General features: G+C 33.3%; 1 protein-coding gene across 1 annotated transcript in view; it reads right to left on the bottom strand.

Moving 5' to 3' along the window:
• LOC148941385 (stromelysin-3-like) overlaps positions 1–23,453 on the bottom strand; it is a 128,283-nt gene that overhangs the window by 36,646 nt on the left and 68,184 nt on the right. Inside the window, exons 7-8 of the mRNA XM_089104159.1 lie at positions 7,468–7,604; positions 2,014–2,155 (exon numbers count right to left, since the gene is read on the bottom strand). Coding sequence (XP_088960285.1) covers positions 2,014–2,155; positions 7,468–7,604 — 279 coding nt within the window. The remainder of the gene's footprint in view (positions 1–2,013; positions 2,156–7,467; positions 7,605–23,453) is intronic.

Raw genomic sequence — 23,453 nt, 5'->3', positions numbered from 1 at the left:
GGGCACTAGCCCTTTGAATTTCCAATCGAATGATCTTTTTTAGAGGTTTCTACGACAACACGTTCTTTAAAAACCTTATATGCCCCCAGAGCATAACTTAAAACCCATGCCCTGAGGGCAGTGGGGGAGTGCCTCCTCAGAAACATATTTTCTATCTGGAAATCAACAACGCTGAACAAAATGGCAATCTCAAAACTTTGATTGGATGTGTTTGGGGAAATTATGGGTGTAGGGGGGGGGGGGGTTAGTCGCCCTCCAATCACTTTCGACCATTTAAAAGGGCACTAGCCCTTTGAATTTCCAATCGAATGAGCCTTTTTTGAAGTTTCTACGACAACGCTTTCTATAAAAACCTTATATGACCCCGGGGAATATCTTAAAACCCTTGCCCCGAGGGTAGTGGGGAGTGTCCTCCTCAAAAACATATTTTCTATCCGGAAATCAACTACGCTGAACAAAATGTCTATTTCAAAATTTTGATTGGATGTGTTTGGGGGAGTAATGGGCATGGGCGGGGGGGGGGGGGGGCTAGTTGCCCTCCAATCACTTTTGACTATTAAAAAGGGTACTAGCCCTTCGAATTTCCAATCGAATGAGCCTGTTTTGAAGTTTCTACGACAACGCCTTCTATAAAAACCTTATATTCCCCCAGGGCATAACTTAAAACCCTTGCCCTGAGGGTAGTGGGGGAGTGTCTTCCTCAAAAACATATTTTCTATCTGGAAGTCAACTATGCTGAACAAAATGGCTATCTCAAAATTTTAATTGGATGTGTTTAGGGGAATGATGGGCGTGAAGGAGGGAGGGGCTAGTTGGCCTCGAATCACTTTCAACTATTAAAAAGGGCATTAGAACTCTCAATGTCAAATTCAATGAGCCCCTTTTGAAGTTTCTACGACGACCCCTTCCATATGAAGTGCCCTTCTCTAAAGGAAAAAAATAATACAACGTACATTGTGCCAAGATCGTTCTTGTGTGCCCTCAGGGCATAACTTAAAACCCTTGCTCCGAGGTTTGTGGGGGAGTGTCCTCCTCAAAACATATTTTCTGTCTGGAAATCAACTATGCTGAACAAACGGCTATCTCAAAATTTTGATTGGATGTGTTTGGGGGAATGATGGGCGTGGGGGGGGGGGCTAGTTGCCCTCCAATCACTTTCGAATATTAAAAATGGGTACAAGCCCTTCGAATTTTCAATCGAATGAGCCTGTTTTGAAGTTTCTACGACAACCCCTTCTATAAAAACCTGATATGACCCCAGGGCATAAATTAAAACTCTTGCCCTGAGGGTTGTGGGGGAGTGTCCTCCTAAAAAACACATTTTCTATCTGGAAATCAACTACGCTGAACAAAATGGCTATTTCGAAATTTTGATTGTATGTGTTTGGGGGGAATGATTGGCGTGGGGGGAGGGGGGTTAGTTGCCCTCCAATCACTTTCGACTATTAAATAGGGCCCTAGAACTTTTGATATCCAATCGAATGAGCCCCTTTTGAAGTCTCTACAACGACCCCTTCCATATGAAGTGCTCTGTTCTAAAGGAAAAAAATAATGAAGGGTACATTGTGCCAACATGGTTCTTATATGCCCTCAGGGCATAATTTAATACCCTTGCCCAGAGGATTGTGGGGGAGTGTCCTCCTCAAAAAGATATTTTCTATCTGGAAATCAACTACGCTGAACAAAATGGCTATCTCAAAATTGTAAGTGGTCTTGTGTGGGGTAATAATGGGCGTGGTGGGGGCTAGTTGACCTCAAATCACATACGACTATTAGAAAGCGCACTAGCCACTCCAATTTCCAATCGAATGAGCCCTTTTTGAAGTTTCTACGACAACTCCTTTGATACGAAGTGCCCGGGTATGGAGAAAAAACCAAAAAAACACATTGTGCCCACATCGTTCTTTACTTAGGCAGCACTAGCGCGCTGGCTATGATCTACAAATGGGTAATTACATTAGTTGTCTTACTTCACATAAAATTTAGCAGTAAGAACGTTTTTGACTTGTATACCTTTGAAGAAATATATTTTTCCATTTCCACTCCAAACAAAAGCAGTGTCAAAATTGTCAGGTACTCCAGGAAAACCAGTTGAAATCGGTTTAGGATATCCATGGTCCATTCTCATATTAGTAAATCTCCAATAAAGATTATTCTAAATAAAAAGAAAAACAAATTATTTCCAAACAAATAAACTTTCAAATGGGGATAAATCCATTTATTTAGACAGTGAAAAACGGGTACAAAAGTTCAGATATTTCGATCACATATACAGCGACCGTCTTCAGTAGAAATACTAAAATAATAAAATTGAAACTAGCATATTTATATACAAAAAAATAAATAACTTTTCGGGTCATTCACAAAATAATGAACTTCCGGATTATTCACTAGATTATCTTCAGAGGGAGTTCATTGACAAAGTTCATTCAAAGTTCTTGATGTAAATTTTCTTCTTTAATCTTGCCCAAATGTAAAACAACTTTTCAATGAAATTGCCTAAGCCTTCCGTGTAGTCTAATTGCAAATCCAATGCTGCGCTTGTAGATGATTATTGGGTTTGTCTCATTTCCTCATACATACGAGGGGTTTTCGACATACCTCCCTTAAATTAAACTTTGTAATATTTGACCAATCTGTCCCTCTAAGACGAACAAATAAACTTTCAAATGGAAATAAATCTATTTATTTAGACAGTGAAAAAACCGGTACAAAAGTCCAGATATTTCGATCACATACACAGCGACCGTCTTCAGTAGAAATACTAAAATAATAAAATTGAAACTAGCGTATTTATATACAACAAAATAAATAATTTTTCGGGTCATTCACAAAATAATGAACTTTCACTGTCTAAATAAATGGATTTATCCCCATTTGAAATTTATTTGTTCGTCTTAGAACGGCAGTGTGGTCTAAGAAAACAACACCTTATTTAAAGGTGTTATGCCGAAAATAAACTATTTTCATTCATTAAGAAAAATTGTGCTTGTGCAACATTAAACAAAAAAGAAGTTTTCCCAAATAAAGAGCAAAATTAAAACCGAATATAATGATTCCCGAAATATGAGACACCCCTTACCCCCTGCTCCTAATGTTAAAATGTAATATAAGCTTTTAAAAAAAAGCAGATTTAAAATGTGTACTGTTTAGCAATGGAAAAATTTGCGGTTCAAAACTTTAAAAGCAACAACAAATTAAAACACGAGCAATTTCCCATGTGCTATATTTGACACACTCTATTTATCTTTCAGTTGAACGTAGGTATTTTTACACGATACATCGAAAATCAAAAACAGCATTTAGTGGTATTTACATTTAAACGATAAAGTTTCATTTCTAAGGTTCTGAGAGGCAAATAAAACATTTGCAATTATAGACTGACTATGCATTGCATTCTAAAACACTTCCAATTCATCACAACATAAATTTAGTGTATAGAGGAGGGGATGGTAGCAATGAACACTGCTCTTGAATTTTTCTTTGAAACAAAACTTGTTTTCTTTTGTTTAATTTCTGTCTGCTTTAATATTCTTTCAAGACAGTTCTCAGTTGCCCACTGTTTACACTAAATTATTATTTTATCAGAATGTTTTAATATTGAGAGGGCTCGTTGGGTTTACTTTTTTTACAAGGCACAATATCAATTTCATAAACCTAAGCAGAAATTTTGAGCGGGATAAGGGTAGGAAATCTCGCTCATGTTTAGGGCCATTCATGTTCATTTCTAAAGCTAAGCAAGTTTTTTAACTTCCAGACCAAAAAACTTACCTTATTTCATTTCTGTTCTTAGTTCTATTTCACGTAAGGTGCCCTCTCGCTTTATACCCCCATTCTTAATGCAACCATTTAATTTACACTTGAACACAAGATCTCCTTTCGTTCAAAAAGTGCTGTAGTAAAATGTTCAACCTCAGGTAAAAGGGATAATGGTTGAGGGGCTACAGCCCTTCTTTTATATTTAGGATAAGCTAATTTCTGTTCCTTTAAATTTTCCAATTTTATATTTTCTTTCATGAAAAAAGAGAGCTTTAGAACTTTGGTTAATGTTGACGAAGATTGCCCAAACATATCCCTGCGAATGAAGAGAGTTGGAGGGTAACTCTCGATTTATATTCATTCATCTGAAATACCTCCCATGGAAACGAGGAAATTTTGAGCCTATAAATTCATTATTTCAGGTTTCAGGACCCCCTAAATAAACACCCACTTCAATAGCTGGTGCACAACTTCATAAACGAATGTACATAAATGAATAGATTCTGAGAAGAACTAGCTCAGTCAAATGAAGTTTACAAATGATGACCAAATATGTGTTCATTTTTATGTACTGTCTATTTTTCTAGCTATCAATGCACCACCGCGAGCCTGCAAGACCTTTTAAACTGAGAGATTAGATAATATTTTTCCAAGGTTCTAAATCCACTTTTTGTCCCAAAATTTTTGCTCAAAATCATTTCGCCCTATTATAGATCGATGTTGATATTTTACGATATAAAATAACACTTTTCTGTAACATGATCTCTTTTGCTAAAGGAAAGAGGCACCGACTTTTTTTTTTCATTTGCGTATCTCTGTATTTTATATCACTGGTCCGGTATGATCACCCCTGGTGAAAAAAACAAAACAGATTTCTAAAAATAAGAAACTTCGAGAAAATATGAAACTTTAGTTCCTGACATATTGAGTTTGCTAATGGAATTTTAATAAGAATCACATCCCTTACTGAGGAAGTTTCTTTTTTTTCACATTATTCTAATTTAATAACGTCAACAGCTTTTGAGGGAAAACTTTAAACCTAGGGAAATTTAGATATTTGGAATAAGCCTATAAAATAGATTCATTTGATATAAAGATTGCAATCAAACTTCTGGTTTTCAAAGCTTTATCTACTATTGACAAGGATAGAAAATGTATGAGGTGTTTAAAACTAGTTGTCTGTTTTATAATTTATTTTGTTTCTGTGTTTATTTGTTTAGCTTCGTTTTTGCAATATGTTGAATTGCTCAAACAGTCAACTTCTAGAAGTCCTTACAAAGAAAAATACAGCTGATCATCTACATACACAGAGATGCATTTGAAGTTAGCGGGGGAGGGAGGGACGGACATTTTTGGGAAAAGGGGTTATGAGTGGGAAAAACAACAAAATCATCAAAAATAGACTTTCCACGAAACATCGTAAAATCTTGAACTTTTTTTTTTTAGCGGGAGGCACATGAAGGCCATCTTGCCTACTTCTCTGAAACTGCTCTTTCTTACTTCGGCATTTTTTAGTATTTTAGCCAGGCCGTATCCAAGAGGGTTAGGGGATTTGGACCCCCCCCCCCCCGCCGAAATATTTGTCAGAATCGCAAAAAACGTAACAAAAATGAATATACAAAAAATACGCGTGTTTTTTTTTTTTTTTTTTAAAACACCCTCGAAAAGCAATCCTGTTGTAAACCCCCACCCGGAAAAAAAATCCTGGATACGGCCCTGATTTTAGCCCTTCTCCCTATAATTCACATTGCACCTTACGTATACTTGATGAGTCAGACTGGGGTGGGTCAGTCATCCCACTGTCATAAAAAATTTTATAGTCCAAGTCCGTCCCCGTTTGAAGATTAATTTCTATTCTTTGCCCTCGTTCAGTATCAACATTGGTGACCATACTTTCCTGGAAACACTCAAAAGTTTGTACTTTTGCAAAAGGGTTTGAATCTCCATTTTGAGGTTTTCAAACATGGTTAATTTGGTATTATGATTTTCAAAAATTATAGCCATTTTCCCCTTCTAGTAGCTTTTATGTTTAATTTTAAACTTAATGGAATTTAAACTTAAAGATAACTAGTGTCTATTTCTACTCACCATTTACTACCATAAATAGTTTGATAAAAACCTAACTATTGGAAATAATATAATCCCATTGCCTATCACACTCTACATATGATAATAAAGGATACAGCATTATTTATCCTACTAATGGATAAATACATTATTTATCCTACAACATCGGCTCACCGTATCAAGAACAAATGGTTTATTAGCTAATTACCTCAGGGGACTAGGTATCATAGAAAGTTATTGAGAATGTCAGGTTGACTATGAAATTTGATTGAAAAAAAGTGCAATTTTATTTCCCCTATCTCGGCGAGGTTTTCAATCAAACCGGGTAGCATCACAGAGAACTCCCAAATCTGCCTAATTCATCAAGTGACATTTCGTTTGAGCTGATTTTTGGCGCTTTCCCAGTAAGATTTCTGGGAAAGAAGGTGCAGGATTTTAGGTTTCTGTTATTTATTCGGATCAATTATCCAAGCTCTACAAGTTATGGCAAGATCGCTAAATAAGTTTATAATGGACGAGATACGGTTATCCTTTTAGGTATCGAATCTACTTAAAAAAATTTCTGAAGGCGACATCTTTTATCTGTATTTATATTATTTTAAAAATATATTATATTTATTATATTTTATCATCATGTTTATATTAAGATTTCTAGTAAGGTAGCTGTCGGCTTTGGGCTTTCTGTTGTTTGTTCGGACCTCATATTCCAGCTCTACAAGTTATTGCAAGGCCACCCAATCGATTATAAATAGTTTGGCCACACAACCTAAAAAGTTTATAATGGGCGACATAGAGCTATCCTTTTAGGCATGGAATCCCCTTGAAAAATTTTCTGAAGGCAAATATATTATTTATATTAATGTCAATGTTAATCACAGAATGTTAATGGAACTGTTATCGTAAATTAGTGGCGTTATCTACTTTCAAAAATATTTGGGACAGGTCTTGATGGGAAAAGGTTAAGTAATTTTTTTCTCTTTTTTTCCTAAGCCAGGAAAAAATCGTGGCTGAAGTGCCAAATAAGTTTGTGGTTTATGTTTCCATTATTTGTTTTAGATATATTCAGAACAATGATGGATTTCCTTAGGTTTTTGATGAAAAAAGCTCATCGAATATTTGCGAGCTAAATCTACATTTTGGAATTGTTCGCCTTTTTGTTTCCTGGTAAGCCTCGAATTAGATCTAAAGAGCAGTATGAAATTATTCCTCTTTGGAGATTAACAGGAATAGAAAAGGCATAGATGGGGAAAAATAACACAAAAAGACTTCAAACACAAAATTTCAGTATTTAATAGCTTTTACTCTTTTTTTATCTGAAATATTCATTATTGGTTCAGATAGTTTCTGGCTCCAAATTCTAATAAAGGAATGCAAAGTTTATCAAACTACTCAAAGAGACTCAATACCACCGCTCCATGGCAGCCGATTAAGTTATTATTTTGATTTTTGTTTAGCTTTTATAATTTTGATTTGCTCTTTTACTTAAGACAGCTATTCGTTACATTTTCCCAATATTCAAACATATTAGTTTCTTTATCACTGTCTTGGTAGAGGAAATCCATCATTTCTTAGAATTGTTTGTTCACGTATATTTAAGTAAAGAATAAGAGGCTCCACGTGGAGGGTAACATCTTAATTTACCTTAAAAAAATATAGTCTTCCGTTTGTCCATGTGAAAGCAGCTTTTATATTGCCTGGCAAACCACCCCAGTCTTTCCAAATTGATCTTGGGTACCCTGAAGATATTTTATCTGCATCTAACTTCCAGTACCGATCACCTTAAACATAGAGCAAATAATTGAAAACTGTTTCTCTTTTTTCAGCTGTTTTAAAGACTATACCTTTTCCCTAAAAGACTATAGCATTCATACTTTCTTTTTTCTTCAGCTAATAAAAAAACAATAAAAATAACTTGGACGAAAACGGAAAAAAAACTGAATAAAAAAAGCCCATTTCAGGGAATACTCTCCCCTCTCAAACAAAGGCATTCCCGGTTACAATTTTTGTCTTAAGAGCCACAGCATTGCAACCTACATTTCATTATATTGTTGAAGAAAGATGGCAGATCCAACTTTAAAAAAAAACTGAATTGTAGGCCTTTTCTGGGGACATTGCAGATCAACAATCAGTTCAAAACAAAAAAAAATTTTTTAAACACGAAAAACGGGTTTTAATTTTCTAACAAGCAGTGAACTACAAAACAATTAATTATGCACAAAAGCTCCGCTTTTTAACTGCAAAAATTTTTTGTTTAGTCTTTGCTTAGATAATCTTAGAATATGTTGAAAAGAATTTTTAAAGATTGATATAATTTGTTGGAAATCATTTGTATTAAGGAAATTACCAAGTATATATTTTAAAAAATCTATTTATTTTAATACTTGTGATTTCGGTCAACTTGGATCTGTAATAATCTTTTGTAGTGTGCGTTAATGTAACGTTATCGGTTGCTTTTATTAATTATAGTTATATACAATATAATTAGAAATGAAAGGGGACTTAAATATTATCTTAAAATCGAACTGCTATAAAAAATATTTTTGTGTAATTATATTGGCATGTTTTTTGCTAAATTCAAAAATAATAAAATTGAATTGGTCTTTTGCCACCCGTAGGCTAGACGTAAATAATTTCTTAGACCACACTGCTTTTCCATTAAAAACAAAAAAAATTTTTTAAACACGAAAAACGGGTTTTAATTTTCTAAAAAGCAGTGAAATACAAAACAATTAATTATGCACAAAAGCTCCGCTTTTTAACTGCAAAAATTTTTGGTTTAGTCTTTCCTTAGATAATCTTAGAATATGTTGAAAAGAATTTTTAAAGATTGATCTAATTTGTTGGAAATCATTTGTATTAAGGAAATTACCAAGTCTATATTTTAAACAATCTATTTCTTTTACAACTTGTGATCGCTGGAAACGTTTATCTTTAAGCACAGGGTTTAAGTTTAATAAATTTACCTTTCTAGTGTGCTTTTCTTCATTATATGTATTTAAATGATAATTAAAACGAAACGATTTTGGAATTAGTTTATTTACTTCGCACTTTTCTAAAAACTTTTGTTGTGTAATTATATTGGCATGTTTTTTTGCTAAATTCAAAAATAATAAATTTGAATTAGTCTTTTGCCACCCGTAGGCTAGACGTAAATAATTTCTTAGACCACACTGCTTTTACATTAAAAACAAAAAAAAATTTTTAAACAAGAAAAACAGGTTTTAATTTTCTAACAAGCAGTGAAATACAAAACAATTAATTATGCACAAAAGCTCCGCTTTTTAACTGCAAAAATTTTTGGTTTAGTCTTTCCTTAGATAATCTTAGAATATGTTGAAAAGAATTTTTAAAAATTGATATAATTTGTTGGAAATCATTTGTATTAAGGAAATTACCAAGGCTATATTTTAAACAATCTATTTCTATTACAACTTGTGATCGCTGGAAACGTGTATCTTTCAGCACAAGGTTTAGGTTTAATAAATTTACCTTTCTCGTGTGCTTTTCTTCATTATATGTATTTAAATGATAATTAGAACAAAACGATTTTGGAATTAGTTTATTTACTTTGCACTTTTCTAAAAACTTTTGTTGTGTAATTATATTGGCATTCTTTTTTGATAAATTCAAAAATAATAAAATTGAATTGGTCTTTTGCCACCCGTAGGCTAGACGTAAATAATTTCTTAGACCACACTGCTTTTCCATTAAAAACAAAAAAAATTTTTTAAACACGAAAAACGGGTTTTAATTTTCTAACAAGCAGTGAACTACAAAACAATTAATTATGCACAAAAGCTCCGCTTTTTAACTGCAAAAATTTTTTGTTTAGTCTTTCCTTAGATAATCTTAGAATATGTTGAAAAGAATTTTTAAAGATTGATATAATTTGTTGGAAATCATTTGTATTAAGGAAATTACCAAGGCTATATTTTAAACAATCTATTTCTTTTACAACTTGTGATCGCTGGAAACTTTTATATTTCAGCACATGGTTTATGTTTAATAAATTTACCTTTCTCGTGTGCTTTTCTTCATTATATGTATTTAAATGATAATTAAAACGAAACGATTTTGGAATTAGTTTCTTTACTTTGCACTTTTCTAAAAACTTTTGTTGTGTAATTATATTGGTATGTTTTTTTGCTAAATTAAAAAATAATAAAATTGAATTGGTCTTTTGCCACCCGTAGGCTAGACGTAAATAATTTCTTAGACCACACTGCTTTTCCATTAAAAACAAAAAAAATTTTTTAAACACGAAAAACGGGTTTTAATTTTCTAACAAGCAGTGAACTACAAAACAATTAATTATTCACAAAAGCTCCGCTTGTTAACTTCAAAAATTTTTTGTTTAGTTTGTCCTTAGATAATCTGATAACATGTTTAAAAAAATTTTTAAAGATTGATATAATTTGTTGAAAATCATTTGTATTAAGGAAATTATCAAGGCTATATTTTAAACCATATATTTATTTTAATAATTGTTATCTCTGTAAATGGGTATCTTTAAGAATATTTTTTAGTTTTAGTTAATTTAAAGTTCTCTTGTGTTTTTCTTAATTATATGTATTTAATTTATAATTAAAAAGAAACGATTTTGGAATTAGTTTATTTACATTGCACTTTTCTAAAAACTTTTGTTGTGTAATTATATTGGCATGTTTTTTTGCTAAATTAAAAAATAATAAAATTGAATTTGTCTTTTGCCACCAGTAGGCTAGACGTAAATAATTTCTTAGACCACACTGCTTTTCCATTAAAAACAAAAAAAATTTTTTAAACACGAAAAACTGGTTTTAATTTTCTAACAAGCAGTGAACTACAAAACAATTAATTATGCACAAAAGCTCCTCTTTTTTAATTAAAAAATTTTTGGTTTAGTTTTTACTTAGATAATCTTATAACATGTTGAAAATAATTTTTAAAGATTGATATAATTTGTTGGAAATCATTTGTATTAAGGGAATTAACAAGTCTATATTTTAAACAATCTATTTCTTTTAAAAATTTTGATAGCTGGAAATGTGTATCTTTCAGCAAATGGTTTAAGTTTAGTAAATTTACCTTTCTCGTGTGCTTTTATTAATTATATTTATTTAATTTATAATTAAAACGAAACGATTTTGGAATTAGTATATTTACTTTGCACTTTTCTAAAAACTTTTGTTGTGTAATTATATTGGCATGTTTTTTTTGCTAAATTCAAAAATAATAAAATTGAATTGGTCTTTTGCCACCCGTAGGCTAGATGTAAATAATTTCTTAGACCACACTGCTTTTCCATTAAAAACTAAAAAAATTTTTAAACACGAAAAACGGGTTTTAATTTTCTAACAAGCAGTGAACTACAAAACAATTAATTATGCACAAAAGCTCCGCTTTTTAACTGCAAAAATTTTTGGTTTAGTCTTTCCTTAGATAATCTTAGAATATGTTGAAAAGAATTTTTAAAGATTGATATAATTTGTTGTAAATCATTTGTATTAAGGGAATTACCAAGGCTATATTTTAAACAATCTATTTCTTTTACAACTTGTGATCGCTGGAAACGTTTATCTTTCAGCACATGGTTTAGGTTTAATAAATTTACCTGTCTCGTGTGATTTTCTTCATTATATGTATTTAAATGATAATTAAAACAAAACGATTTTGGAATTAGTTTATTTACTTTGCATTTTTCTAAAAACTTTTGTTATGTAATTATATTGGCATGTTTTTTTGTTAAATTCAAAAATAATAAAATTGAATTGGTCCTTTGCCACCCGTAGGCTAGACGTAAATAACTTCTTAGACCACACTGCTTTTCCATTAAAAACAAAAAAAATTTTTTAAACAAGAAAAATAGGTTTTAATTTTCTAACAAGCAGTGAAATACAAAACAATTAATTATGCACAAAAGCTCCGCTTTTTAACTGCAAAAATTTTTGGTTTAGTCTTTCCTTAGATAATCTTAGAATATGTTGAAAAGAATTTTTAAAGATTGATATAATTTGTTGGAAATCATTTGTATTAATGAAATTAACAAGGCTATATTTTAAAAAATCTATTTCTTTTAAAACTTGTGATCGCTGGAAACGTTTATCTTTCAGCACATGGTTTAGGTTTAATAAATTTACCTTTCTCGGGTGCTTTTCTTCATTATATGTATTTAAATGATAATTAAAACTAAACGATTTTGGAATTAGTTTATTTACTTTTAAATTTTCTAAAAAATTTTGTTGTGTAATTATATTGGTATGATTTTTTGCTAAATTAAAAAATAATAAAATTGAATTGGTCTTTTGCCACCCGTAGGCTAGACGTAAATAATTTCTTAGACCACACTGCTTTTCCATTAAAAACAAAAAAAATTTTTTAAACACGAAAAACGGGTTTTAATTTTCTAACAAGCAGTGAACTACAAAACAATTAATTATGCACAAAAGCTCCGCTTTTTAACTGCAAAAATTTTTGGTTTAGTCTTTCCTTAGATAATCTTAGAACATGTTGAAAAGAATTTTTAAAGATTGATATAATTTGTTGGAAATCATTTGTATTAAGGAAATTACCAAGGCTATATTTTAAACAATCTATTTATTTTAATACTTGTGATCGCTGTAAACGTTTATCTTTCAGCACATGGTTTAATTCTAATAAATTTACATTTCTCTGGTGCTTTTCTTCATTATATGTATTTAAATGATAATTAAAACGAAACGATTTTTGAATTAGTTTATTTACTTTACAATTTTCTAAAAACTTTTGTTGCGTAATTATATTGGCATGTTTTTTTTGCTAAATTCTAAAATAATAAAATTGATTTGGTCTTTTGTCACCCCTAGGCTAGACGTAAATAATTTCTTAGACCACACTGCTTTTCCATTAAAAACAAAAAAAAATTTTAAACACGAAAAACGGGTTTTAATTTTCTAACAAGCAGTGAACTACAAAACAATTAATTATGCACAAAAGCTCCGCTTTTTAACTTCAAAAATTTTTGGTTTAGTCTTTCCTTAGATAATCTTAGAATATGTTGAAAAGAATTTTTAAAGATTGATATAATTTGTTGGAAATCATTTGTATTAAGGAAATTACCAAGGCTATATATTAAACCATCTATTTCTTTTACAACTTGTGATCGCTGTAAACGTTTATCTTTCAGCACATGGTTTAGGTTTAATAAATTTACCTTTCTCGTGTGCTTTTCTTCATTATATGTATTTAAATGATAATTAGAACGAAACGATTTTGGAAATAGTTTATTTACTTTGCACTTTTCTAAAAACTTTTGTTGTGTAATTATATTGGCATGTTTTTTTGCTAAATTCAAAAATAATAAAATTGAATTGGTGTTTTGCCACCCGTAAGCTAGACGTAAATAATTTCTTAGACCACACTGCTTTTCCATTAAAAACAAAAAAAATTTTTTAAACACGAAAAACGGGTTTTAATTTTCTAACAAGCAGTGAACTACAAAACAATTAATTATGCACAAAAGCTCCGCTTTTTAACTGCAAAAATTTTTGGTTTAGTCTTTCCTTAGATAATCTTAGAATATGTTGAAAAGAATTTTTAAAGATTGATATAATTTGTTGGAAATCATTTGTATTAAGGAAATTACCAAGGCTATATTTTAAACAATCTATTTCTTTTACAACTTGTGATCGCTGGAAACGTTTATCTTTCAGCACATGGTTTAAGTTTAGTAAATTTACCTTTCTCGTGTGCTTTTCTTCAATATATGTATTTAAATGATAATTAAAACGAAAAGATTTTGGAATTATTTTATTTACTTTGCACTTTTCTAAAAACTTTTGTTGTGTAATTATATTGGCATGTTTTTTTGCTAAATTCAAAAATAATAAAATTTAATTGGTCTTTTTCCACCCGGAGGCTAGACTTAAATAATTTATTATACCACACTTCTTTTCCATTAAAAACAAAAAAATTTTTTTTTTTTTTTAAAAACGAAAAATGGGTTTTAATTTTCTAACAAGCAGTGACCTACAAAACAATTAATTATGCACAAAAGCTCCGCTTTTTAACTCCGCTTTTTCTTTTCAACATATTCTAAGATTATCTAAGGAAAGACTAAACCAAAAATTTTTGCAGTTAAAAAGCGGAGCTTTTGTGCATAATTAATTGTTTTGTAGTTCACTGCTTGTTAGAAAATTAAAACCCGTTTTTCGTGTTTAAAAAATTTTTTTGTTTTTAATGGAAAAGCAGTGTGGTCTAAGAAATTATTTACAATCAGTTCTAGCAAGACATTGTGGACCCAAACACGCAAACTACTTATAAATATATATAACTCACTGAACATATAAGTTATATACAGAAATATAGAACTCACTGAAATATTTAACCTACTACTTATAAATATATATAACTCACTGAATATATAAGTTATATACAGAAATATAGAACTCACTGACATATTTAACCTTCTACTTATAAATATATATAACTCACTGACTATTTTTACAATTTTACACTGCTAAGAATCTTTTCATATACAGTTTTATTATATACTTATTATAAAAAATAATATTTTTTTCAGTATAAATGTTTAATTCACAATTTTTAACTTATTTTAGCTACTCAATAAACAGCCAAGAAAATTCTTTTTTGACTCATTATATAATTTATTTAAAGTGTTGTTAGTTATTTATTTAACAGTTGCCTTATTTAACTGTTGCCTTATTATATACTTATTATAAAAAATAATATTTTTTTTCAGTGTAAATGTTTAATTCACAATTTTTAACTTATTTTAGCTACTCAATAAACAGGCAAGAAAATTCTTTTTTGACTCATTATATAATTTATTTAAAGTGTTGTTAGTTATTTATTTAACTGTTGTCTTATAAAACTAAGCAAAAGTCATATATTTCTCATTATCTATATACTATGAGCATTTACTTTATATGAACTTTATCCACAGGAAACAATTATTTCCTTACGTAATTCCTTCCTATTTCTCCATTTACTCAGATTTATCAACATGTATTGATACACATGCAAGATTAAACATAATGGTGTATACATCATTTTTTTTATCATGTAATATGATCTAGGAAGATCACACTGCCTTCCTATTATACAAGAAAAAACGATTCCACTAAAAGAGAACTTTTTTAAGACAGTGGAATACAAAATTTCTAAAATATTCGAAAATTCTGGCCATAGGACCAGTAGCCGTTCTCAAATAGAAGTGAAATCAAATGAAAACCTTAAAAAAATGATATTGGAAGTTGCCTCAATGACAAACGAAATGGAAAGAGTGTTGGTACTATGACTTCACTATGAAGTTTAGTCAAAACTGATTAAAGAGCTAGTCGTTCATGCAATCTCTTATTAAATACTTGCCTTTTTGGCAGTGAACCTGCTACTGTTTCAACATACAAGCTCCTGACCCGCTTTTCTTGACATTTTCTTGATTCAGATTGCATAACATACTACTGCTATAACGTCTATAACACGTTACATGGTTATTGAAATTTGGGAGAAAATAGATGCTTTAGTTGCGAGTTTTAGGGTTTGGTCCTGTTCAGAAGGTGACTTCCACTGAATTGTGTTTCGTTGAAGCGAAATGTGATAGTGTTCTCCTGTTATAAAAACTTTTATACTCTTCTTTTCGCATTCTTTAGAAAGGGTTTACATAGATTATTATAGTTCTTATGATCACTTTTCATTTATGTCCCTGTTTAAGGACATATTACTAGTTAAAAGCCTTACATTCCTGTTCCTTCACGAAAAACCTCTCAAATTCCAGGTCATTGTTAATCAGGAGACTTTCAGGGGACTTGTTGGTCATATGTCAATATTTATGACACGATATTACACCTCTAGACCACAAGCAGCCAAGCCTATTAGGCTTAGATTTCACTTGTTCGCCGCCTGTACGTCCAAACAAAATTCAGTCCCAGATTTTGCATACAAGTCCAGTGGACATTGTCCGTCACGCAATAACCCAACATCAATCCAATCTTTCATCCCTTAACTCTATGACTATCTACATTAGTTCTGCCCTAGAATTGACCTATGGATGGATGATAGATAGACTTATCTATCAACAAATAAAATGACATAATTTTTATACAATCCTAAAAAGGGCTTATCCCAGATTTGCCTCTCAATTACTCGGACTATCTATCTTGACTTTTTCTACAATTAGCCATGTCTTGATGCCTGCTGCAAAATACTTGATTTTAATTCAATCCCCTGAAATAAAGGGCTTACAAAAGGAGAAAAAGTTTTCAAAATATGGCCACTCAAAGCCGAGTCAAAAAATACAGGGGATCCGTCCAAGTCAAAAGCTCTTGCTATACCCTGCTTGGCCTGATATTGACACTTTCACCTATCAGTCTTGCTGAACTTCCGTTAAGCGAGGACGTTAAATATCTTTTGAATTTAGCTTATAGTTTTTTTTTGTATCAAAGATTTGTTTTTATCATAATTTACTTTTATGCCTTTTGCTTTGTTTTTCTTCCGTTTCACTGATGATGACTTTCCGTCATATAGCCAGAATACTCCCACATTTCATTAATATTACTATTCTTCGTAAGAAAAAGTTTTCGATAGAATGTTTGTCCAATTCGGGCAAGAATTGTTTGCAGCACAAAAATAGTAAAAATTGGCACTTAGCAGTGTCCTGGTCTCTTTTGTCACTCAGAAAGGGCATTAGAACTTACAGTTTCTATTCAAAAAGTTCTCTTCAAATATTCTGCGACAACTGGAGATAAAAATATGACGACGATATCAAGTAATTACTGTATTTTAAAAGTACTTTATTGTCGATCGTAAATTCTTCTGACTATCTTTTTGGTAAAGTATACAAAAAGTCTGTTTAATTCTACTTGTAAAAGGCAAAACTTTGAGTACAATATCCCTTACTTTTCCTGATAATAGTCTGAATGTAAGCTAACGGCCGTCTTCTGAGAAATTAAGAGTGAGTAAACAATTTAAATGCCCATAATCTAAATGTTTCATAAGATTTTCAGACCAAGAAAAATTAGACTTATCCACGACGTTACTGGTTTTGTTACGCAAACAAAACTAAAATAAAATCTTTTCGTAATCTCGAATATTGCGCAAAATTAATATTGGATGTATTACACATTGATTTACAGGTTTAAAATGATTTTGCATATACACATAATGATTTAAGTCCGTATTGTATCCAGAACGAGTTTAAAGAAATTCTTGAAATTCCTCCTGGAACTATTTTTCTGTTTTGAAAATTTTTATGATTTCTCCTAAAGTACGAAAGCTAAATAAAATATATTTTTTTGATGATATCCGCCCTTTTTCATCTCTGTTAACTTCTCAGAAAACAATAATGCCCTTGTTGCCTTCTATTGAGCTCATATTTATCTACAAAAAAAAAAAAAAAAAAAAAAAAAAAAAAAAAAAAAAAAGCAATATTTCTTCTTGTTCTGGTGCCAAGGAGATAAATTAAGAAAAACATCATCACAGAGGGCGTTTATACCGATATAATATCATTGTTTTAAGATGTTCCTTCCAAAACATCTGATTTTGTGACAAGCCTACAGCTGTAACTAGTACCGAAACGACCAGAAAATATCACTGGATTCATTAGTTGAAGATTCTTCCATTCACCAGACCATAATTAAGATACTACCCAATTCAATTAGAGAGTTCAATTTTCAACTAAACAAATGGTATTTTTTAATTTTTTATTTTTGCAAAGTAGAATTCAAAAGTGCAATTCGGTACTGAATTTTAAGCTACTGAATAATGGCAACGTTAGTAACTGAAATGAAAACAGTTACTAGTATATACATGCCAAATAACATACCAAAAGTAGCACAGAGACAATAATCTTTAATTATTGGTGTTGCCATTCGACTACAATAATTAAAAATGAGCGTTACATGTGCGTAAGAATTAGCATTTAATTGTGTTAATTAAAAATTAGCGTTAAGATCAGCGGTACATTAGCATTGCAACTTTCCTAAGTCAAGTACACCGAATCCAATCTGTTTATCAGCATCTCTTCTGATTCTCTAGTCACTTCTTTTACCTTTTTTTTCTTTTTTTATTTACAAAATTCCATTCCTCGCTTCAAAACAGTATAAATATTAAAATTATTTTGCATTTTTATATTAATAATAATAATTATTATTTAATTACCCACCATCTACAAAAAGATTATAGTGGAGCACAACAAAAAAGAAAAAAGATACGAAACTCAAAAAAATGCAGGTGAAAAACGACGTATCATCAATCTGACTTTGAACACTGAATTTTCCTGAATGGTTGACCATTGCTTGGATGGCTCTGGAAGTCCATATCTTTCCAGTCAATAATTCCGGTATCGCTTGAATTTGTACAATAAAAATATTGCATACTTATAGTACCACTTCCGGATTTCTTCGCAGTCTCTCACTGTCGGTACATGGGATGTACCGGCATGGTAAATTACATGTGGCTGGCAAACTGAACGATAAATTGAGGCTAGAGGTTTCCTGTAGTAGCGTCTACGATTCGACACTATAGACCCGTAAGCGCGTTTAATGGCGGTAGTTGTTTGCTTGACGATGGATTGCCTGGTTTTACTGATCGTTTTTGCAATCATGTTACCCAGATATCGTAGCTCAGACATTGCAGGGACTGCATGATTGCTAAGGGTCACAGATTCACTTTTACGTGTCTTCAGGGTTAGAAACTCACACTTCTCTATATCGATTGATAGTTCGATAGAAAGAAAGTCAATCTGGAGTCGACTCACGTTATCTTGTAAGTCAGCTTTTGATCTACTGAGCAGAAGGACGTCGTCAGCGTATGCAAGGTAAGACAGGTCGGTACCGTGAAGTAGAAGGGAGGGTGAGATGCGGTCCAGAATCTTGGAAATCGCATGTTTGAAAATGAGAGGACTAAGAACGCTCCCTTGCCTCACGCCTCTTTTGATTTTGGTGGGATCTGATGTTCTATCTTTCCATTTGGTAGAAACTATTGAATTTTCATACCAGAATTTCAATTGCTCGCACTTAATGCTCGCCAGAATGCTCGCACTTACACCACTCAGCAGTGGAGCATTCATTGCTTGCATGTGGTTGACGCTGTCAAACGCTTTTGAAATATCTATAGTACATATATAGAGAGGTGACTTGTTTGTCTCTGAGTTCATAAGTACATTTGCAAGAAGCCGATGAACCTCTGGACAACTGTGACATTCCTGGGATCCATGTTGATTATCCCCGAAATCTCCAGTATCCAGCTCGGAGAAGAACACATACTCAAACACTTTTCTCAGGATGCAAGAGACTGTTATGGGTCTGTAAGATTTACAGTCATTGGGATCTTTTCCTTTCTTGGCGATAGAAGTGTTGGCTCCTTTCAGGAAACTTTTTGGTACAAAACCCCTGGAGATACACATCTGGAAGATAAGCTGAAGGTGGGAATAGAAACTTTCGGGTAAGTGCTTGAGATGTTTTGTTGTGAGACCGTCGCCATCTGTCCCATTTTTTCTTTTGGAAAGTGCCTTTTTGACCGCGATTTTGATCTTTTCCAGGGATATGGGAACAACACAGCGCTGTCCCGAGAAGCGCACAAGCCAGCTTGTGACTTTCTTTTCATACTGGTTGATTATGGCAAGATTCTCGTCTCCGTATACCAAAGTATAGTAAGAGTGCCAGTCATGCAGTGTTAGAGAAGTATTAGGTGCACGGTCGTCCGGTCTAATTAGACTTCGCCATGATTTCTTGTTCTCACTGTTGCCCGATAATACGGTACTTTTTCATCTCAGCTTTGTATTTGCGTTTTGTACTCCGTTTCAGCTCGAATACAGTCCCGCGTAACGGTCTTCCGCAAGCAATCCAAATGTTTAGCCACATTTTAGCACGTCGCTTAGCCGTCTGGAGTTCGATGGATTCAGACCACATCGGTTTCTCTGTCTCAATTTTGACTCTTCTTGTAGGAACCGCTTTCGATTCGGCAGCTTTCAGAGCGTGGGTAACTTGATGATAGTAAGTGTTGAGTTCAATAGAGGCTGCCATGTTGGAAGGACCAGTACAGAGTAGATGAAACGGAACTTTTATGCTACTAAGGATAGAAGCAACAGTGGCAATATATAGGGCAATATTACACTTCTGCCAGTTTTGCTTGTAGACCCACCTTCTGGAACAGGCGTTATTAGTGCTCTGTGCTGATTGCAGGTGGAATGAAATTCCTGCAAGGTAACTAATCGGATCGTCAGTACACACTGTAACTGGGAGACCAGGGATGGATGTGGACGAAAGTACATGGTCAATATTTGACGTATGACCACTAGTATGGGTGTACGTAAAATCCAGGGACTTCGGCCAGATATTGTAAGAGGCTGGGAGGCAGTTTAGAAAGATATCAGACAGGATATGGTCCTTGGTAGGGTCGCAGTTGAGGTCTCTAGCTATTAGCCACTTAATCCAACTGCGCTCAAGAGACTCCAAATATCATCCAAAAGCATCTGCTGCCTTTGAGAATTTCGTTAGAGACACAGCATTTTTGTAGTTAGTAGGCATGTATACACTGATAAACTCAATTCCCTGAGCAGAGATACATAATAGATTACTGCATCTAATCGACGGCTTAGCCGATAGTTCCTTCCTAGCGTATATTGCCAGGCCTCCGGACGGACGCCCTGCCGTAGATATTGCGGGTTGTATGAAGATATCATGAGACAAGGATCTTATTAGGACGATTGTATTCATTCCTGAGGGCATATGCTCCTGGATAAACATTACTTCATAAATCTGGAGCAGATCGTCTATGGCCTTTTCTTTATTGCGACAACCATTGTTGTTCAAACCAAGAGCTTTAAGAGGCCTATTCATTGTTTACTCTTGTTTTTCAGAATCTCTCTTAATTTAGGGCATGTTAGGCTGAAGCAGACATGAGATCCTTCGCAAGAAACGCATTTGGGGTCTTCGTTGCATGGCGTGTCTTTGTTACTAGTGTGAGGTCCAGCACATCTGGAGCATCTGGGACTTTTCTTGCAGTTTTCAATGAGATGGTCATAGCTTTGACATCTGAAACATCTTCTTGGGGCCTCCTTGTACTTCGTTACCCGGAAAAAATCGTATCCAAGCTTGATTCCGTTAGACACGGCAAAGTTCATGGTCAGTTTATTTTTGAAAGTCAGTCTGACCGTTTCGCTTTGTCCGAAGCGGAGAGCTTCCTCTACAAGGCCTGGATTAAGCTTTACCAGTTCATTAGCATCCACATCAACGTAAAGTCCTCTTATTATGCCAAACGATTTTTCTTCCCTCAGTTTGCACTTTATGCTGTTTTGGCTGCCACTTGGTAATTTTGCGGAAAGGACGCTAGGGGCCTCACTACAAAAAGCTTTGGCTTTTACAACGTCGCTGAATTTGACTTGAAGCTTATTATTTCTCAGTTGCCTGACCCCTTGTATGCCATCTTCAGACTGCAGTTGACCAAATGTTTGTATTCTAGTCAGGGGGTCCATACATGGAGCGTCTTCGACGATTACAGTACAAATCGGTTGCTCGTTGTTTTTCGCTGCTGTAACACCAATGTCTTGGGAGGTAGTCAATTTAATATCTGTCGTATACTGATTGACGACGGACATAGAGCTCTTCAGATCCCGTATTTCTCCTAGCAGGATAGAGAAATTGCTCTCGGGGACCTGTGGGACTTGGGAAGGATGAGTGATGACTAAAGTTGGAAGTCAGATGTTGCTCCGGTCCCATTCAGCTAGCAAATCCAGGATTTCTGATGTCGCTGAATTTTTTGTTCGGCTTTTCGTAGCTAGAGAGGCTCTTGCAGGGAATGTTATCTGAATGAGCTCCAATTTAGCGTCGCGTAATGCTGTTAACTCGAAGAAATTGCAACTTATTTTTGACAGTAACGCTGTATACAGCTTTCTGTTTGACAGGAGAAAGTTCAGAGTTGGTTTAGGATATAAATTTGTCTATGCTATATTAAATGGCAATAAGCAAGGAGAGAGTAGATTCTTGCCACCTATTCCCCGTAGCTTAAGGGAGGCCTCACTACCGGTAAGCACAACGGCACTTGCAACAAGAAACCTCCCCTCTTCTGCTTGCTTATTCGGGACATCGTCACTGTCGTCTTTTTTTGGGGGGGCGGGGGCTTTGGACTTGTGTACCTTTACTACATCACGTGACAACACTGCACAGTAAAATTCGGGCACCCCTTAAAAAGTTCAAAAATCAGTCTCTGACAACACTGCTCAGCGGAGTAGCCATTTTGTTTGAAATGAAAGATCCAGGAATGAGACGAGATGGAGGTTTGCAGTCGGGATTTTTATCACAGTCGATTCGCTGAATTTTAGGGAATCGATTGATATCTGATTCACGCGAAATCGGTAGCTTTTACCGTTGAAACAATATTATTTCGCAAGGAATAGCTCAGAGACGTAATCGCACCAGCGTTGCCACTATATTATAAAAATCTTCGTTTTAATGTAAGATTTGTAAATAATACTAAAAAAGAAACTGTTTTTCAGTTTTCTGCAGCACAATATTTGTGCAGTGTAACATGTTGTGTTACATGGTTTTGCGCTTTAGTCACTTACGTATTAGGCTGACACATTAATCTCTGCACTCCGTCAGCAAGAGCTGTGTTGCTACAAATTTGTATAATGTTAAAAATATCAAATTCGAAAAACTATTTTCAAATCAGTCATTAAGATACCTTAGCTCAATCTGTTTACCATTGCCATATCTTAAAACAAAGTGCATATCTGAAGGAACTATTGCAGGACATAGAATATTTTCAGCCTGGCTCACAACAGGCCAGTAAAAAGAAACAGAAAATTTGAGTCCATAATCCCTCTCCAACCGCGAGATTTACACTGTACTGCTTGCATTTCCTTGCGAATTAAGTACAATTCGCCTTTTTGGGCTTAATTTCCACTCGGAACAAATTCCGCTTAAGAGCTTGGTTCACATGGCTTCATATCACATCGTAGGTTCACATCGTAGCTCAGTCGGTCAAATGTGTTCTAAATACCTCATTTAGAACGGCGATGGAGAAGCGCTGCTCTAGAATTTTATTTGCAGCGTTACAAGGTTGAATACTTAAGTCTTATTAATATAATATTCCATCAGGAATATCAAACACAACTCCATTTCCTCTGGCCGATGTATAGAGAATCTGATTCAACAATATTATAACATAACTTAACTGCACAGATGATACATATTTGATGTTGCTTTATGCCCAAGCCACAATACAGTCAGGCTTATCGATAAAAGTAAAATTATGCACAAATACATCAGCATTATGGTATTCCGCGTGCAACCTCATAAGTAATGCGTCGAGACACAATTTTTATAAGCAAGGAATCATGATTAAGGTTTATCACACATTTTTTTTTAAGAAATTACAAAAAAAAAAAATTATAATCTTAGGATAACTATTTCCCTATACATATATACTGACTCTCATAAGACATGTAAATACACAGTATTAGCGGAAAATACTTGAGAGCGAATTTGCATTTATATAGGATCTTCCATAGATTGATACAGGCTTACGTATCCTGTAGCGTAAGTGTGACATCAACATTCCCCAAGAACACGGATAATTCTTAGATCTTGTCTCTCTACCGACAGGTGTGACGGATTTGAGCATTAATTGAGAGCGCCTTTCAATATAAA

Source organism: Artemia sp. Qi Xiang Cuo, chromosome 18, assembly GCF_049724085.1.
Source record: "Artemia sp. Qi Xiang Cuo chromosome 18, ASM4972408v1, whole genome shotgun sequence".
NCBI classification, from domain to species: domain Eukaryota; kingdom Metazoa; phylum Arthropoda; class Branchiopoda; order Anostraca; family Artemiidae; genus Artemia; species Artemia sp. Qi Xiang Cuo.
This window is presented reverse-complemented; position numbering and strand designations above follow the sequence as displayed.